At 36.8% G+C, this 18,487-nt stretch overlaps 1 protein-coding gene and 1 long non-coding RNA gene across 8 annotated transcripts in view; one reads left to right on the top strand and one right to left on the bottom strand.

The window, feature by feature from the left end:
• YES1 (YES proto-oncogene 1, Src family tyrosine kinase) overlaps positions 1 to 6,708 on the top strand; it is a 75,785-nt gene extending 69,077 nt beyond the window's left edge. For all 6 annotated transcript variants that reach the window (XM_067699569.1, XM_067699571.1, XM_067699568.1 and 3 more), the window contains 2 exons: positions 3,153 to 3,284; positions 4,121 to 6,708. In XM_067699569.1, coding sequence (XP_067555670.1) covers positions 3,153 to 3,284; positions 4,121 to 4,329 — 341 coding nt within the window. In that variant the 3' untranslated portion in view covers positions 4,330 to 6,708. The remainder of the gene's footprint in view (positions 1 to 3,152; positions 3,285 to 4,120) is intronic.
• LOC137203439 (uncharacterized) overlaps positions 1 to 18,449 on the bottom strand; it is a 44,692-nt gene extending 26,243 nt beyond the window's left edge. Inside the window, exons 1-4 of one of the 2 annotated variants that reach the window (XR_010933116.1) lie at positions 18,182 to 18,449; positions 17,501 to 17,633; positions 8,399 to 8,469; positions 122 to 1,277 (exon numbers count right to left, since the gene is read on the bottom strand). This is a non-coding gene — a long non-coding RNA (uncharacterized lncRNA). Of the gene's footprint in view, positions 1 to 121; positions 1,278 to 8,398; positions 8,470 to 17,500; positions 17,634 to 18,181 lie in introns of those variants that run through there. The other variant, XR_010933115.1, reaches the window with a different exon arrangement.
• Between the last annotated feature and the right edge of the window lie 38 nt (positions 18,450 to 18,487).

Below are 18,487 nucleotides of genomic sequence, written 5' to 3'. Positions count from 1 at the left end.
TGTAACCTCATTTTCGATGGATTTTTCTTACCATTCTTTTGAATATACAGGGTTTTACAGAATAAGAAGAACAGCTCTCGGTCTGCTCAGAAGAGTCATAGAAGCATTAGCAACTGTACTCCAATAAAAAAGAAAGGAAAAGAAAAAAAAAGTCATAAAAACGTTGATTTTTATTCATAAAATTATACACGGTGCATAGTACTGTGGCTTTCTGATAGTTATTTCCCCCAAGGAAGAATCTAACTGTGGGTGTTCTTTGCATTATAAATATAGCAAGCAGTATTCTCTTCACACTTCCTTTGGCATGCCAACAAATAAGAAACATTTTAAAATAACTTTTGTAACGAACTTCAGAACCATCCAGTTTTTACTACACTAAGGACTAGGAGTTAATGTATTAAGAAATAGCATACAATTTTATAAAGGCTTTGGAAACCAGTTCCGTGCCAGATTTACAATAATTCTTTATTATATATAAAATTGTAGTAAATAAAAACACTTATAAGATTGACACTGTAAACAGTGAGGGAGGGGAGCTTACAGAAATTACAACAGGTCACTTCTTTTATTTGGTGTCTATCTCTCTGAGCTCTCATTCAGTATACATTTAAAGGACAAAATATATGCATACAGAAAGAGTATGGTTTTTGGTTTTTTTTAAAGTCAAGGTTGTGTCTTTCCTCCCTCTTTATTTTTTTAATTTTTTTAATTTTTTTTAACATCTTTATTGGAGTATAATTGCTTTACAATGGTGTGTTAGTTTCTGCTTTACAACAAAATGAATCAGTTATATATATACATATGTTCAAGAGTATGGGTTTTTGAGTTCCAGTTCCATCTCCTGTTAGCCCAGAGATTTCACCCAAGTTACCTAACCTTTTTGACTGGGCCTCAGTCTCCTCACTTACAAATATTAGATGGTAATACTTACTTTTCAAGATTGTTGTGAAACTTAATGCATTAATAGATGTAGAGTGCCTGACATTACCTAACATAGTGGACGCTCAGTCCACTATGAAAAGAAAGAGTGTAACTTTGACAGGCAGAGAGTAAGTAAGGTCGAGTGCAGATCAGCACATAGGTTGTTCATCCTGATGAAACCTTCAGGCCTCCACACCTATAAAAAAGATACCTTGGCATTCATCATCTCCTACTGTCTAGTTCCAGCTTGTCTTTAACAGACATTTGAGTCCTTCCACATGCTGGACATCAGGGCACAGCTGTAAGAGGCATGATTTCTGCTGTCAGGGAGCTCACTGACTAATGTCTGTCTGCAACTGAATTATAAACAGACTATTTCAATACAAACTAGTAAGACCAACGTAAAGGTTAGCAAAGATTTATTTAGTAGATATACCAAAAAAACCTTTTCTCAGCTATCCACTATTACCATCATTTCATGAAAGAAAGAGCATTTTAACACTATACAAGCAGGAAGAATGTAATCTCAGAATAAAGAATATACCTATAAATTAGTGATTTTAGCTTTATGAATTGATGTGTGATCTTTTTTCTCTTTTTTTCATTGGACTGTATCTTTTTGTCACTGACCATATTGGTACTCAAACCACTGTTTGAGTACCACTGATTTAGGGAACTGTTCCCTAAATCACAGTTCTCAACCAGGGGTGGTGGTACTGCTCGCCGAGGGACATTTGGCAACCTCTTGAGACATTTTTATTTTTATTTTATTACTTATTTTTTTGGCTGCACCACGCACCATGAGGGGTCTTAGTTCTCCGATCAGGGATCGAACCTGTGCCCCCTGCAGTGGAAGTGCAGAGTCTTAACCACTAGACCGCCAGAGAAGTCCCTTTAGACATTTTTAGTTGTTACAACTGGGAGGTTGCTACTGGCATCTACTGGGGGCGGCCCAGCATACCACTAAACACCCTGCAAAGTACAAGCTAGCCCCGACCAAGCAGAGAATTATCCAGCCCCAAATGCCAGTAGTCCCCAGGTTGAGAAACCCTGTCTTCAACACAGTGCTTTCTTTTCAATCTCCATACGTTTGTGCTGTTCCCTCCAGCTGAAATATCTTCCTATTGTTCTTTAATCTTTACCTGCAAAAATTCTAAGCATTCTTTAAGACTAAACTTAGCCTCCACTTTTTAAATGAAACCTTTTGTGATTGTGCTAATGAAAATTGATCTTCTGTTTGAACATCTAAAGAACTGTTTTACAACATTATATACATATATAAGGAACTTCAAGTATTTAAGACACCTATAATCTCATTTTCACTATAAGTGTATAAACGTCACAAAGGCTATGTTTTTGTGTCTCCTATAACAATTAGCATAATGTCTTGTGCATAAAAAGTAAGTATACACTAAATGTTTGACTAAATATTTTTTAGTCTTTTAGGCTTTTAAAAATGATAGTACAATAAAATTTTCCAGAGAGATATCATAAAATATTTAGAAAGGAGATTGTGGTTGAAAACCAGTAGACGTTAGAACCGATAGAATAGGTTCTTGGCAACCAACAGAACTACTAGGAGCTAGACTGACTTAAAAGTTATAGATCCTATAACCCATGTATTTGGTTGCTTCTTACTAGAGTTTTTACCTCTCTCTTCTTTTTTTTAAAAAACTATTTATTTATTTATTTTTGGCTGCGTTGGGTCTTTGTTGCTGTGCGCGGGCTACTCTTTGTTGAGGTGCACGGGCTTCTCATTGCAGTGGCTTCTCTTGTCGCGGAGCACGGGCTCTAGGCGCATGGGCTTCAGTAGTTGTGGCCTGCGGGCTCTAGAGCACAGGCTCAGTAGTTGTGGTGCACGGGCTTAGTTGCTCCATGGCATGTGGGATCTTCCTGGACCAGGGCTTGAACTCGTGTCCCCTGCATTGGCAGGCGGATTCTTAACCACTGCGCCACCAGGGACGCCCCCACCTCTATTTTCTTGAATAATTTTCTATCCCCATCAGCCATTCTGTCATTGAATATCTTATCAGGAAGAAATGTGATTTTTATTAATGCAAATTTTAAATAGTATTAAAGAAAATTTTCCCATGTATCTTGTACTTTTGAAGAATTTGACACTGATGACATGTACAGTAGGGATAGTGACAAAAAATTAACCTTGCTTATGTCATATTTACACAAATAGAGAAAAGCAAGTTACTGAAGCAAGCTTGTCAATACTGTTTTAGGTGCAAAATTTCCAATCAAATGGACAGCTCCTGAGGCTGCACTATATGGTCGATTTACAATAAAGTCTGATGTATGGTCATTTGGAATTCTGCAGACGGAACTGGTAACAAAGGGCAGAGTGCCATATCCAGGTAAGTTTGCATTTCATGTAACTGGAGTTTATTATGAGCAAAAGTGTAAGGGGTTGGGGGAGACGTTTATTTTTCTCTCTCTGTCTCATTTTTTTTTTTTGTCATTGGATGGGGAGCAGTCTATGAGAGCCACAGTCCTTGAGATAGGGTAAGGTGTGCTCAGTTTTCTCCCTTTAGGGCATTTTCTAAAAGGGCCTTTTCGCTCTGCTGTTCTCTTAGGAGATGAGCATAAATATATCCTAGTCCTCTCCTTCCCCAGGTAATTGAGGGTATGCTTACCCTGTGATAACACAGGGTGCACTGCTGATGGGGTTGGTGGGGATTACAGAGGAATACAAGAAAGGAACTGTGTAATAACTTGAGGTAAGTCAAACAGGTGACAGTTGATAAGGAAACTGTTTCAAGGAAGTGACTTGATGTAAAATAACATAATTAGTATATTTGGCAAAACCAGGACTAGCACTCTTTCTTCTGAATTCCTGTTTGAAAGTTCTTGGCCACTGTTCCTCATTAGCCTAAGTTTGGTCATTATTAACTGTTAGTATCAGAAAGTATCAGTACCTCAGAGTAGCACTCTGAATTCTCATTGAAGGCATTAGTATTAAAAGCCAGATTTTAGGTGGAATGAAAAAAGATATGTTGAAACAGATTAGCGTTTTCTAAGCTCTTGTTGATGTACTTTGACATTTAAAATTCACTTTCTTTGTTGAAAGAATCGCTTCACTAAATAAACTCACTCGAATATACCTCCAATTAGTTAGTGGTTAGGGGATTTGTTCTTTTTGCTAGTGGAGTTTGGCGTCACTGTTTTTTGGTGTTTGAATCTTGCGTGTTAGGTATGGTAAACCGCGAGGTGCTGGAACAGGTGGAACGAGGGTACAGGATGCCGTGCCCGCAGGGCTGTCCAGAGTCCCTACATGAATTGATGAATCTTTGTTGGAAGAAGGACCCTGATGAAAGACCAACGTTTGAATATATCCAGTCCTTCTTGGAAGACTACTTCACTGCTACAGAGCCACAGTACCAGCCAGGAGAAAATTTATAATCCGAGAAGCCAATTTTATATGCACAAATCTGCCAAAATGTAAAGAACTTGTGTAGACTTCCTCACGTACAGGAATCAAAAGAAGAAAATCTTCACCCTGCATGTTTTTGATGGTAAACTGGAATTACAGATGTGGTTGCACAAAACCACTTTTTTTTTCGCTAAGTGTTAAACTCTAAAGTACCAATGATGAATTTTTCAGCTTATTTCAGGGTCCAAAGAAAGTATAGTTAAGATATTGATGACTGTGTGAGTGATAGCATGACAATGAAGAGCAACAAGGCTACTGTTTATGAATCACTACCTTTCTTTTATTCCCCAAACTCATAATTAAGAGAAATTTATCAATCAGTATAGACAAAACTTGGGAGATTAAAAAGTTATACTATAATAAAATCTAGAATTACAGAACTTCACGGGACCAAACAATTCCATTCCAATTTTTTAAAATTTCTTGCATTTATTATTATTAAAAGTTTTTTCTAAGTTGAACAGTTAATATGCAACCTTAATATATGCCTTTGTTTGCATGGAAGTGGGCCAGGTCTTTAGAAGCAAAAAGGAATATAAACAGCATCTAAAACTTGATTAAATGTTAGACAACAGCAGTGGAATTTGAAAGTATAATGCACTATGTTAATACTCAGTATACTCATGGAACTGGAAAGTAGAAGAAATTTTTCACTTTAATCATTTCTGAATAGCTCAGTTTAAAATAATGAAGGTAACTAGAATATGGGTTAATCTTTTATAAGGTTGCACTGATTTTTTTTTAAGGCAATATATAATTGAAATCATATTATCCAATCCAAGGGGAAATCTTTTAATCTTTAGATAGCATGAAAAAAAATAAACCCAGCATTTAAATAGTCCTTTTTGAAAAACAGACTGGTACTGTGAGATTGCTAATATGTACTTATGATGATGGGTGCCACAAATATAAAATATCACTAGATCAGGGACTTGAATGCACTTTTGCTCTTATTGAATATAGACTAACAGAGAGGAAAATGTATTTAAAGAAATATGAGAAAAGAAAATGTGAAAGTTTTACAGATAGAGAGATGGAATGTAATGTTTAATGTTGACGTTACAGAGTGACAAAATGGCTTTGCTGGCACTCAAAGCTCCTCACTTATTTTCTGAGATTTTAAGAGTTATAAGGCATGACTATAAAACTAATCTTTCTTAACATAAATACTAAATGAGTGCTGTAAGCCTCAAAATAGCTAAGTTAAGGCTTCCCACTAATTCCAGTGATACAGCTTTTATGCAAAACATTTTTAGAACTCCAGGTTTCAAATCCATGTTTGAATCTACATTCACTTTTTAAATATGCTTAATGATGATCATTTTTTCCCTTCGAGAATTTAGTTGATTTGAGGAGGAAAACATATTCGGAATAATAGCAGTGGTGAAAAGAGGGGGACAGATTTTGCCTATTTAAAGTACAGAAGTGAAACGTACAGAATAATACTGATTTTCATGACTAACTCAAAAAGAAAATTCCAAAATACGAATTTGAATAGCAGCATCACTGGTTTAAGTGTCTAGCAAAGGGACTGAATCTGACAAATGAAAGTCTGGTATTTACGTTTTAAAATACTCTCTTTTATAGTCACACTTTAAATAAAGCAACACATCAGTTCCCAGTATTTTAGGAATGTTATTACTGACCACCATCACATACCTGATTTGATCGTTAAATTTAAAATTCTGTGCTGTGGTCTCTCTGTTGAGATTCAAACCATTTTAAAATGTGACAGATGAACTTCATGCAGGTTGGCAACAGTTCTGGTACTAAAAATTGTGGTGGCTTCTTATGTTTACGTAACCTGCTTAGTATTGAATCCCTCTTCCAAGAGGGTTTTCCCAAGAATTCTGCTGTCATCACTTACCTTTAACGTCTACAACCTGTGACATCAGAGTTTTAAAGGGCTTTGTGTGAACTATGATATTACAATTTTTCTAAGCATTTTAAAAAGGATAAAATTATATGTTTATGTACTAATTCTCTTCAGAAAAATAGGCCAGAAAAAGTTGATGGTATTCATTAGGTTTTAACTGAATGGAGCAGTTCTTTATAATATCGATTGTATAGTTAGGAAATAAAACACTAACTTAATGTGTATTCAGTTTAAATGGTTATGTATTTTTAAATTGCTGAGAAAAATAAACAACTTTGTACATTTGAAGATTTTTTCCAACAGCTTTTCTTCTTCAACCTCTTAATGTGTTTTCCTTACCAAAAGAGGAAGTTGGCAAAAACAGCCTTCTAGCACACTTTTTTAAATGAATAATGGTAGCCTAAAACTTAATATTTTTATAAAGTGTTATTATATTGTTTTGTGGATAATTGAAATAAAAATTTTCATTGAATGCACCGATTTATCTTTTTAGCCACTACTAATACTTTCTCATCAGTTTTTTAAGAATTGGTATTTAAAGCAAAGTATATTCTGTTTCTTCTTCCATTGGGGAAAAAAAGTGTTGAGTTATGACTCTTGAGCAGAGTTAAATCAATTCTTTATGAAATTCAGAACATTATTGAACTCATTCTGTGTGGTTAATTTTCCATGTCAGGTGAGTGAGTTACATTATTTTTACAGGTTTTTTTTTTTTTTAATTATATCAGCAACTACAGTTTTAATGTATTATACAGAGAAACCTAAGTGATTTAAGTGAAGCTATTCACAGAAGAATCTGTGTGAAGGGTATAAAATAGAATAACTACTTTTGATCATAAAGGATTCAGTTTTCTAAAAATGAAAAATATGTGAGCCTTATTTCTATGTGTGTTTTATACTTCTATTATAGGTTTAATGAAAATAAGATACTAAATTATGAATGGCCAATCAAAAGCATTTGTTATTTTCAATAAGGTAATAATATTAATTGCCGTTTACTGTTATATTATCAAAATTATTAACTTTGTTTTTCCCTAATGATTTCAGAAAATTAACATTTAATCAACAAACACATCATTTAGTAAGCATTTATTAAATATTTTTATACAGTACTGTAATAGTTTCTCAACTTAAGAATGTTTTCCTAGTTTGCTGTTTGCCTTTTAAGTTTGCATGTAACTTTTTTGACATTTAAGTTGTACATTTGTATGTTATCAAATCTTTTTTATGCCTAAACAGTTCTTTGCATCCCAAGATTAAATATTCATCTCATCTGTTACATTTTATGCTTTTGTGTTTTACATCACTCTTTAATTCGTTTGGAAGTTATTTGGGTATAAAATGTGACTTATAAGTCTAGCATGATTGTTTCCCATACAGTTAATTTTCCCAGCACCAATTATTGGTTAATCCATGCCCACTGTATTGGTTTTGTCCAGTTAACTAGCCTTTCTGACGTCACTACTTTCAATGACTAATCACTTGATAATGCATTTTAATAGTTAAGCAAGTTGCCTTTGCGATTCCTTTTTTTTTCTTCATCTTGGTATTCTGGCAAGTTCTTGATGAAGTTTAGACTTTATTTTTCATACTCCAAAAAAGTTCAGGTGAGATTTTGGTTAGGATTACATTATGTTTATAAGTTAACTTGTAAGAAATAACATCTTTCCAATCAGTCTTCCCATCCTGTCTATTCAAATGTTTATTCATCCCTTGATTTATTCTTTTAATCAAGATTTAAATCTCCTAGTAAAGTCCTCTGAGACTTTTCTCCGTGGAGTTGGAAGATGAATCATCCTTTGTCTGATTATACTGCTCTAAAGATCTACCCCAATGCTCAGTGCTCTTGGAATCCAGGTCCCCACTTGGATACAAAACAAACAAGCATATGCAGAGATGAGGAGGAGAGTGTGTGCCTGAACAGCATTTATTTCCCTAAAATCAGCTCCTCCCCTGCCTTTCTTCCATTTTCTTTCTTTCTTTACTTTTTTTTTTTTTTTTAAGACATCAAGTTGGGTTTCCTTCAACAGCAGAGTCCCGATTAATTAACAAATTGTCGATACAGAAAGGAATATTTCTGATTAAAATAAGCAATGTATGCCCGGTGTCTTCCATTTGTCCTTCCACAGCCATACTCTGCTAGAAGGCTGGCCTGTACTCACCAGTGGGTTCCCTTGCTCTGGATTCCTCTTGGGCTGAGCCAACGAGGAGCTCTAGCAGAAGACCGGAGGACCTGAAAGAGAGGTCAAGGTATTTATTCCCCTGCTTCACTCCCTGTGAGGTTGGGCTGGCTATGTCCTCCAACTGAAGGGACCTCCTCTCCTTTGGGGGACCTCCCATCCCCTATCTTTTCTGCCTTAGGGGTGCTTCTGTTAATGTTGGTTGCTGCATTAATTCTTGTGGTTCCCTTATCCTGCCCCCCCCGTTTGTAAATATCCTTGATTTATCTTAATTCGAGTGTGCCATTTGTTTCCAGCTGGGACCCTGACTGATGCTCATCATGCCACCACTAGATGTATCAGTAGAAAATTGGAAACTCTTATGTTATATGTCAAAGTGAGAGTTATTGCAAAACAGCAACATTTTTGGAACAGTAGCAATATACAATATTCTGTTAAATGTTAAGTTACCATAAGACCTTATTAAATGGAGAGAACACACCAAACGTTGAGCATATTCAAAACTCTTAATTTCTAAATTGGAACTTTTTAAGAATTTTTCAATTAAATTTCTGTTTTTCAAAAATTGGTAGCCATATATGTTAAAACTCCATTGAACAGACTAGTGTTAGATGTAACACTCCAAGAATGAATGAATCATTCAATTCATGGGTAGAATGAAAAATGAATAGGAATGAGGGGGTGGGAGTGCTGACCTAAGAAAAAGAGGAAATGGAAGAAAAAGGAGGTACCCAGAAAATTAGTAAAACAATAAAAGCCAAGTTAAATGGTGTGAGAACCCCACAGTAGCAGGAAAGGCCGACAGACCTTCAAGAAACAAGATGTCTAAGATGCTTGATCAGCTCTCCTCTGTTACCACAAACTTTCCTTCAGCTCTGCTACACACCCTGGGTGGGTGGCATTTGGGGAAGTAAAGGGATTAGGGGAATGTCCAGAGGGTTGACAAGGTACAAAAAAGGGGAGGGGTGGATTTCATATGTAAGAGTTTAAATGTTGTGACAAAATAAAAGTCCGCCAAGCGCTTCAGAGACCCTGGGAGGGACAGACACTAGGTTTCCCACATACACAGGGGAGCAGTTCAGTACACCTTCAGTCACATCTTAAAGGTCAAGTTAGCATGAGGAAGCTGGAGGACTTCGAGAATCCGAAGTAAAAAATTGCCCCCAGCCCAAGTGGTAATAGGGACAAGAGAAATAAAAAGAAACAACTTTGCAGTTGGCCAGAAGGAGTGACAGTGATCCTAATAGAAAAACTGAATTATTTAAAGTGGTGTGTCCCTTAAATGTTATGAGAGTCCTTTTATTCACTTACAATTGCTATTTATAATCCCTGTTTTCAAGGACAGCCTCAGCCTTGGTCTCCTAAAACATTGAGAGAATATACTGTGGAATTAGCAAACTACATGTATGCTTTTACGTCTCCCGATCCCAAACTCTTTCTTTCTTTTTTTTTTTTATAAAGTTGTTTGTTCCCCCCCCCCATAAATTTATTTATTTATTTATTTTTGACTGTGTTGGGTCTTTGTTTCTGCACGCAGGCTTTCTTTAGCTGCATCGAGCGGGGGCTACTCTTCATTGTGGTGCGTGGGCTTCTCATTGCAGTGGCTTCTCTTGTTGCGTAGCAAGGGCTCTAGGCACGCAGGCTTCAGTAGTTGTGGCACGTGGGCTCAGTAGCTGTGGCTCTCGGGCTCTGTAGCTGTGGCTCTCGGGCTCTAGAGCTCAGGCTCAGTAGTTGTGGCGCACTGGCTTAGTTGCTCTGCGGCATGTGGGATCTTCCCGGACCAGGGCTCAAACCCGTGTTCCCTGCATTGGCAGGCGGATTCTTAACCACTGTGCCACCAGGGAAGCCCTCCAAACTCTTTCAAAGGATCAAAGATCTTGGGTTGTTGGTTTGTCTGTTTTCGTAATCCTTACCACTGCTAGAAAATTAGAAAGATGACATCAATCCAGAAATTTTGAGAAACTCCTGGAACCAAAAGAAACCCAGTCCAAAATAAATACAAGAGAAAATTCTTGGAGAGTTTTAAGTGCAATTTCAGAGAATTCAAACTCAAAATTAACAAATAAAAGGAGGAGGGAGCCCCAGCGCAACATTTTTTTGTTTGTTTTATTGAGGTATAATTGCATAAAATAAAATTCACCATTTTAAGTGTACAATTAGATGAGTCTTGACAAACGTGTACAGTCGTGAAACCGCTGCCAGAATCATGATGTAGAACTTTTTCATCTTTCCAAAAAGTTCCCTCATGCCCCCTTACAGTCAGTCCTCTCCATTCACTCCTGACCTGTGGCAACCACTGAGGGCCTTCTGCCACTCCAGTTCTACATTTCTAGGTTTTCACATAAATGGAATCACACAGTATGTAGTCACTTGTGTCTGGCATCTTTCGCTTAGCATATGCTTTTGAGATTCATCTTTTTATGGCTTAGAAATTTCCCCTTGTATGAATATACTGCAATTAGATTGTCCATTTACCAAGTGATGGATGTTTGGGGCTATCATGAATAAGGCTGCTATATTAAAAAAGAGTCTTTTCATAAACTTATTTCAAATTCATATATCTTCTCTGGTGGAGGGTCTGTTTTGCCCATCTTTTGATACCAAGTTGTTTGTTTATTACTGAGTTGTAATTCTTTCAATATTCTGGATACAAGGACTTTACCAGATACATGTTTTACAAATATTTTTCTCCCATTCTGCACCTTGCATTTTCATGTCCTTAATGGTGTCTGTTGAAGAGAAAACATTTTCAATCTTGATGAAGTGCAATTTATCATTTTTTTTCCTTTTATGATTTACGCTCTTTGTATCTTAAGAAAATTTGCCTTACCCAAGTTCACAAAGATTTTCTCCATTGTGTTCTACAGAAGTTTTATAATTTTAGCTCTTATGTTTATGTCTGGATTCCAAGATGACTTTGTATATGATACAAGGTAAAGGCCAAGGGTAGTGTTTTGTTTGTTTTTCCATACAAATATCCATTTGTTCTAGCACTATTTGTTGCAAAGACTTCTACCCATTGAATTTCCTTGGCATCTTTTTCAAATCAGTTTACTGTATATGTGTGGGTCTATTTCAGGACTCTTGTTTCATTGATCTACATGTATCATTATGCCAATATCACATTGTCTTAATTAATGTGGCTTTTATAATAGTTAAGTCTTAAAATCAAGTAGTTTAAATTGTTTGGCTTTGTTCTTCTTTTCAAGATTATTTTGGCTATTCTGGTTCTTTAAATTTCCATAGGGATTTTAGAATCAAGTCCTTAATAGCTACAAAAAATCCTGCTGGGATTCTGATTAGACTGCATCAAATCAGTAGTTCAGTTTGGGAAGAACTGATATCTTAACAATATTGAATTTTCCAATCCAAGATTATGAACTTTCTGTACATTTAGGTCTTAAGTTTTCAGTGTATAGATCTTGCTTTTTTGTTGTTGTTGTCGTTGTTAAATTTGTGTCTAAGTATTCCAGACTTTTAATACAAAGAGGCATTGTTTTCTAATTTTAATTTCCCATTTTTAGTTATATTGAATGTAATTGATTTTATATTTTTAATAATTAATTAATTTGGCTTCACTGGGTCTTAGTTGCGGCACACGGGATCTTTGTTGTGACATTCAGGCTATTTTAGTTGCGGCATGCAGGCTCTTAGTTGTGGCATATGGGAGCTCGTTCACCGACCAGGGATTGAACCAGGGCCCCCTGCATTGGGAGCATGGAGTTTTAACCGCTGGACCACCAGGGAAATCCCTAATTGATTTTAAATTGACTTTGAATCCTAAAACTTGCTAAACTCGTTAATTCTAGAAGCTTTTTTTGGTAAATTCTACAAAGTTGATTTTCTTTTTTAAAGTTTTATTGGTGTATAGTTGATTTACAATGTTGTGTTAGTTTCTGGTATACAGCAAAGTGATTCAGTTATACACATATATATATATTCTTTTTCATATTCTTTTTCATTATAGGTTATTACAAGATATTGAATAGAGTTCCCTGTACTCTACAGTAGGACTTTATTGCTTATCTGTTTTATATATAGTAGTTTGTATCTGCTAATCCCAAACCCCTAATTTATCCCTCCCCCCCACCCCCACTTTCCCCTTTGGTAACCGTAAGTTTGTTCTCTATGTCTGTGAGTCAAAGTTGATTTTCTACAAAAACCATCAATCATGTCATCCAAGAATAAAGAGGCCTACTTTATTCTTTCCAATATGCCTTTTGTTTCTTTTTCTTGCCATATTACACTAACTAGGACTTTCAGAACTATATTGAATAGAAGTGGTGAAAGCAGATATCCTTGCCTTGTTTCTTTTTTTTTTTTGCGGTATGTGGGCCTCTCACTGCTGTGGCCTCTCCCGCCGCGGAGCACAGGCTCCGGACGCGCAGGCCCAGCGGCCATGGCTCACAGACCCAGCCGCTCCGCGGCATGTGGGATCCTCCCAGACTGGAGCACGAACCCGTGTCCCCCGCATCGGCAGGCGGACTCCCAACCACTGCGCTTGTTTCTAATCTTATGGGGAAAGCATTAATTTTTTACTATAATGTCAGATGGTGGCAATAGTTTTTTCCAAATGTCCTTTATCAGGTTGAAGAAGTTTCTTCTTTTGCTACTTTGATAAGAGATTTTTTTTAAATCATGAATCATTGTTGAATTTTGTCAAATACTTCTTCAGTCTGTATGAAGATCATATAGTTTCTCTTTTTTAGTCTATTATTAAGAAGAATAATTACATTAATGATTTTTGAATGCTAAACTAACCTTGCATTACTGGGATAAATCTCACCCAGTCGTGATGTTTTGTCTTTTTTATATAGTGCTAATGTCAGATTTGCTATTTTTTAAAAAGATTTTTGTGAATATGTTCATGAGTGCTATTGTTCTGCAGTTTTGTTTTCTTATAATATCTTTGTTTTAGTATCAGGATAATACTAACCTCTTTATTTAAAAGCTGGGAAATGTTCTCTCATATTTTTTTGAGGAGTTTACATAGAATTGCTATTGTTTCATAAATGTTTGGTAAACAGTGAAGCTGAGATGGCCTGGAATTTACTTTGAGGGAAAAATTTTCACTTTGAATTAAATTATTAAACTTTGTAATAGTTATAGGATTATTTATTTTTTTAACATGTTTATTGGAGTATAATTGCTTTACAATGGTGTGTTAGTTTCTGCTTTATAACAAAGTGAATCAGTTATACATATACATATGTTCCCGTATCTCTTCCCTCTTGCGTCTCCCTCCCTCCTACCCTCTATCTATTTCTTCTTGAATGAACTTTGGTGGTTTGTACATAATCTTCCCTTATTATTGTTTAGTGTTTGTAGGATCTGTAGTGCTGCCTCCACTTTTATTTGTAATCTTGGTAATTTGTGTCTTCTCTCCGTTGTTTTTCCTCATTAGTCTGGCTAGTGGTTTATCTATTTTAGTGATTTGTCTCAAAGAACTAGCTTTTGGTTTCATTGATTTGCTCTATATGCGTGTATTTATGTGTGTGTATGTGTGCATGTGTGCACGATCACCCATGTGCATGTGTGTTCTGTTTCACTGATTTCCTATCTTCACTTATTTCATCCTTTTGGGTTTTATTTGCTCTGTCATTTTGGAGTTTACTCTTCTTTTTCTAGCTTTTTTTAAGGTGGAAGTTCAGATCATTGATTTGAGACTTTCCTTCTTTTCTAATACATTTAATGTTATAAATTTCCGTTTAAATACTACTTTAACTGCATTCCACATATTTTGATATGTTCTTACCATATCAAAATATTTTCTAATTTCCCTTCTGAGTTCTTTTTTGACTCGTGGCTTATTTATATGTTTGCTATTTAATTGTTAATTATTTGGGGATTTTCCAGAAATCTCTTATTCTAGTTTATTTCTGTTTTGGCCAGAGAACATATTTTGTATAATTTCAATCCTCTCAAATGTATACCTGTATTAAAACTCTGTTTCATGGCCCAGAATATGTTCTACCTTGATGTATGTTCTGTTTGTACTTGAAAATAATATGCATCCTGCTTTTGTCAGCTAGAGTGTTCTAGAAATGTCAGTTTGGTCAAATTAATTGATAGTATTGCTCAGTCTTCTATATTTTTGTTGCTTTTCTGTTGGCTTTTCCTATCAATTACTGAAAGAGGAATGTTGAAATCCTCAACTATAATTGTAGATTTTTCTGTTTCTCCTTTTAATTCTATCTTTTTTGTTTCATGTGTAACTCTTATTAGGTGCATATACATTTATGATTATTGTGTCACAGGACAAATTGACTCCTTTATCATTATTAAATATTTCCCTTTATCCTTGGTAATATTCCTTTGCATAGATCCAGATTTCTTCTGATATCATTTTCCTTCTCCATGAAGTGCTTCCTTTAATATTTCTTCTTGCACAGGTCTGATAGTACTGCATTTTAAAAGTTTTTATTTGACTTCCTTTTTGAAATGTTTTAGTTCAGTTAAGAATTCTAGGTTGACAGGGTTTTTTTTTTTTCCCTTTAGTACTTTATAGATGTCTCTTCACTGTCTTCTAACTTGCATTATTCCTGACAAAAAGTCTTCTGTTGTCCTCAATTTTATTTCTTTAAATGTAGAGTGTCTTTTTTTTCAGAATGTTTTAAAAATAGTCTTTTTTTTTTTTAAAGATTTTTTTTTTGATGACCATTTTTAAAGTCTTTATTGAATTTGTTACAGTATTGCTTCTGCTTTATGTTTTTGGTTTTTTGGCTGCGAGGCATGTGGGATCTTAGCTCCCTGACCAAGGATTGAACCTGCGCCCCCTGCATTGGAAGGCGAAGTCTCAACCACTGGACCGCCAGGGAAGTCCCTAAAAATAGTCTTTTATTCCTGGTTTTCAGCAATTTATTTATGATGTACCTTCACATGACTTTCTTAAAGGTTATTCTACTTAGAGTTTAAGATGCTTGATTCAGTGGATTATAGTTTTCATCAAAGTTGGGAATTTGGGGCCATTATTTTTCAATTTGTTTTCTGTATTCACTTCTGGACCTCTACGTGTCTATTGGGCCATTTACTATTGTCTCACAGGTCAGTGATGCTCTCTTCTATTCTTTTTCTGTTTAGTCCTTCTTTTTGCTTCATTATGGATACTTTCTTTTACTCTGTCTTCATATTCACTAATCTTTTCTTTTGAAGTGTCTTTTCTGCTTATAATCCCATACAGTGTATTTTTTTAATCTTGGAAATTGTAGCTTTCATTTTTTTCTTTTTTGTATCTTTCATACCTCTCCTCTTTATGCTTGTAGTTTCCATCTTGAAGGTCCTTGTCTGAATTTTAGGACTGTTGGGTCTGTTTCTATTTATTGACCTTTATCTTGTTCATGGGCTATATATTCCCGCTTTTATATATGCCTAGTAAATTTGATTGGATGCTGGACACTATAAATTGTAATTTTTGGTTGCTAGAATTTGGAGGGGGGCATTCCTTTAAATAATGTTGAATTTTGATTCATGTACACTTTCTACCCTGGCTCATGGGGACAGGAACTATTTTAAGCCCTGTGGAAACTCCAGGTATTATTTTGTCTAGTCTTAACTTGGAATCAGTTGAATCCTTCCAAGTTTTGCATTCAAGTTCTGTTAGATCCAAAACAATCTTTAGTCTTAGGAGACTTTTTCTGCCAGTAAGGCAATACCCCGTTGAGGGTTCTACCTGATGCCCCATGTATTACTAAATCTTCTCACTCTGGCTGGCAAGAATAGGTACCATTCCCTACCTTGTGCAACCTCCAATAATTTTTTTGCCTATTCCTTTCTGGTGACTTTCCTCAAATTTGAATAATTTCCTCTAATTCATGTGCATATCCACACTCAGCCAAAGATTAGAAGAGATCCTTCTGTTTTCTGCCTCTAAAATTACAGCCACATTGGCCTCCTCAAACACTAATATTAGTCTTCTCAAGTCAGTAACGCTGCTAGGCTCAGTTTGGGACCCCCCTTTCCAGTAGCCTCCAGCCTCCAGACAGTAAGCTGGTGCAACTGTAGGGTGCTTTGTTTTTCTTCTCTCCAAGATCACAGTTCTGCTCTCCTGTGGTCCAGTGTCTGAAGTCCTTTCTTCCAAATATTTTAACTGGTTTTCTAGCTGTGTAAGATGGGAGTATAAATCCTGTCCCTTTTACTTTATTTTTCCTAGAAGTAATGGGGCTATTAATTATAGGGATTTGGATGGGGGGTGTGGTCAGCATTTGGAATAGCTGGGTAGCCAGGCCTCTCCCTGTATGATAAACTGATCCAGTCAGTAAGCTGGAATATTAAACCAAAGGATATGCCCAGAACTCAACAAAGAGTCAAAAAAATTGTGGATTTTTTGTTTTTGTTTAAGTTAAAGCATGGGTGACAGATTCAGATTTGAACTTAACAAACCAACGTAAGTTCCAGATGAAGAGGAAGAACCAATGAAAGGAACAGTAGAGAAAACTTTCCAGAGCAATACATTGCTTCTGGCTTGAAAGAATCCATCAGTTGTAGAGCAAGATTAATACTTAAGTTTATCCTAAACATATATTAGTAATATTTTTAAACCATAAAGAGAAAATCCAAACATTTTCCAGAGAGTGGGAAAAAAACCCAAAACTCAGCGTATTCTTTAAAGAATGAGACTTAACATTACTTTAAAAAGTATTCATTTGAACTAAGAATTCTATACAATAAAATCCTTCAGATCTGAAAGAAAAAGACATCTTCAGAACACAAAGTACTCGGAATATATCACCCAGGCCAGAGACCCATTCTGAAAAAAATAAATTGAGCATATATTCCAGCCACATACCCCCAACCCCCAAAATCAAGAAAGCAAAAAATAGGGGTGAACAAATAGGTAACACAATTAAGTGTTAATAAATGTTGATCCATATGTAAAATTATCTCTATCTAAATGGCAAAGTGGGTAGGACAGGGAAAAGAAGGGCTATTTCCTATTAACATCCGAATTTCAGACTTCCCTTGGAAAATGTGAAGATGCAGCAATCCGGGCTCTAATTCCCACAGGGCCACAATCAGCTGGAGCTAACTGGCTGCCCCTTAGCTGCAGTGACTGCCTCTTGCCTCACGCCCCGCCCCCACACACACCTTTGCTTCTTGGTGTCCATGCAGCTTCTGTAGGCGTTTGAGTTAACCATCTCAGTCTTTAGCCAAAGGAATTCATTCAACGGGGTTTGCATCCTTGAGCAGCAGAGGTGACCTGGGTATCCCTGAAAACATCCTTGCCATACCAACAGGAACATATATTAATGGAATATCTATACAGCACTGCTTCCCAAACATTTAATTTTCAAAGCAGTCCCCAGAAGTAGGAACTGAAAGGTGGCCTGCTGTACTACAAGGCAAGGGGTCAGTGACCCCCGCCCCCCCCAAAATGGTATAAAAACTTACATGTGCACGTTGGAGGGGGCGGTGTCCATAGCCTTCACCATGCTGTCAGAGGGATCCTATAGCTCTGAACCCCAGAGTCCCTGCAACCCAGGGGACAGAGCCCTGGGTTTGCAGCTAGAACTCTCAGCCACTTAACTAGCTTTGTGGCCTTGGGCAAGTCTCTTAAATCAATCTCTCCAAATCCCCATTCCTTCACCAATAAAATGGACATGACCTGCCTACTTGTAGAGTTGGGCGGATAAGAGGTCATGTATTTAAAGCACTCTGCATCAGCAAGGGTGTAATAAATCGTGAGCCGCCTCTTTATCAGGTGGTAAACAGGCTGAGGTCACTTAAAAGACCCTTAGGATCTTCTAGCCCAAGGCTATCCTGGCTGACCTTCCGACTGAGGGCAGGCGCTGAGCTGACCCGAATCTGCTGCTAGGCGATCTCACTCTGACCGGACACGCACTCTCGGGCACCGCTCCCGGTAAGGTCACTTTGCGTGTTTCTAGTCTGGGCGGAGCAGGGTCCTGCGGGGTTGCCGACGCGGAGCGAGGTGGGTGGAGAACCCGAACGAGTCCGCCTGTGGTGCAGCTCCCCCAGTACGGGCGGAAACTTGGCGCGAAAAACGTAGGAGTCATGGGACCCCGAACTGGGCTGGCCACTCCAGTCGGGCCAAGTTCACCGAGTTCGCCGAGTTCT

Source organism: Pseudorca crassidens, chromosome 12 (genome assembly GCF_039906515.1).
Source record: "Pseudorca crassidens isolate mPseCra1 chromosome 12, mPseCra1.hap1, whole genome shotgun sequence".
NCBI classification, from domain to species: domain Eukaryota; kingdom Metazoa; phylum Chordata; class Mammalia; order Artiodactyla; family Delphinidae; genus Pseudorca; species Pseudorca crassidens.
The sequence above is the reverse complement of the archived record's forward strand: the minus strand, read 5'-3'. Positions and strand labels throughout refer to the sequence as shown.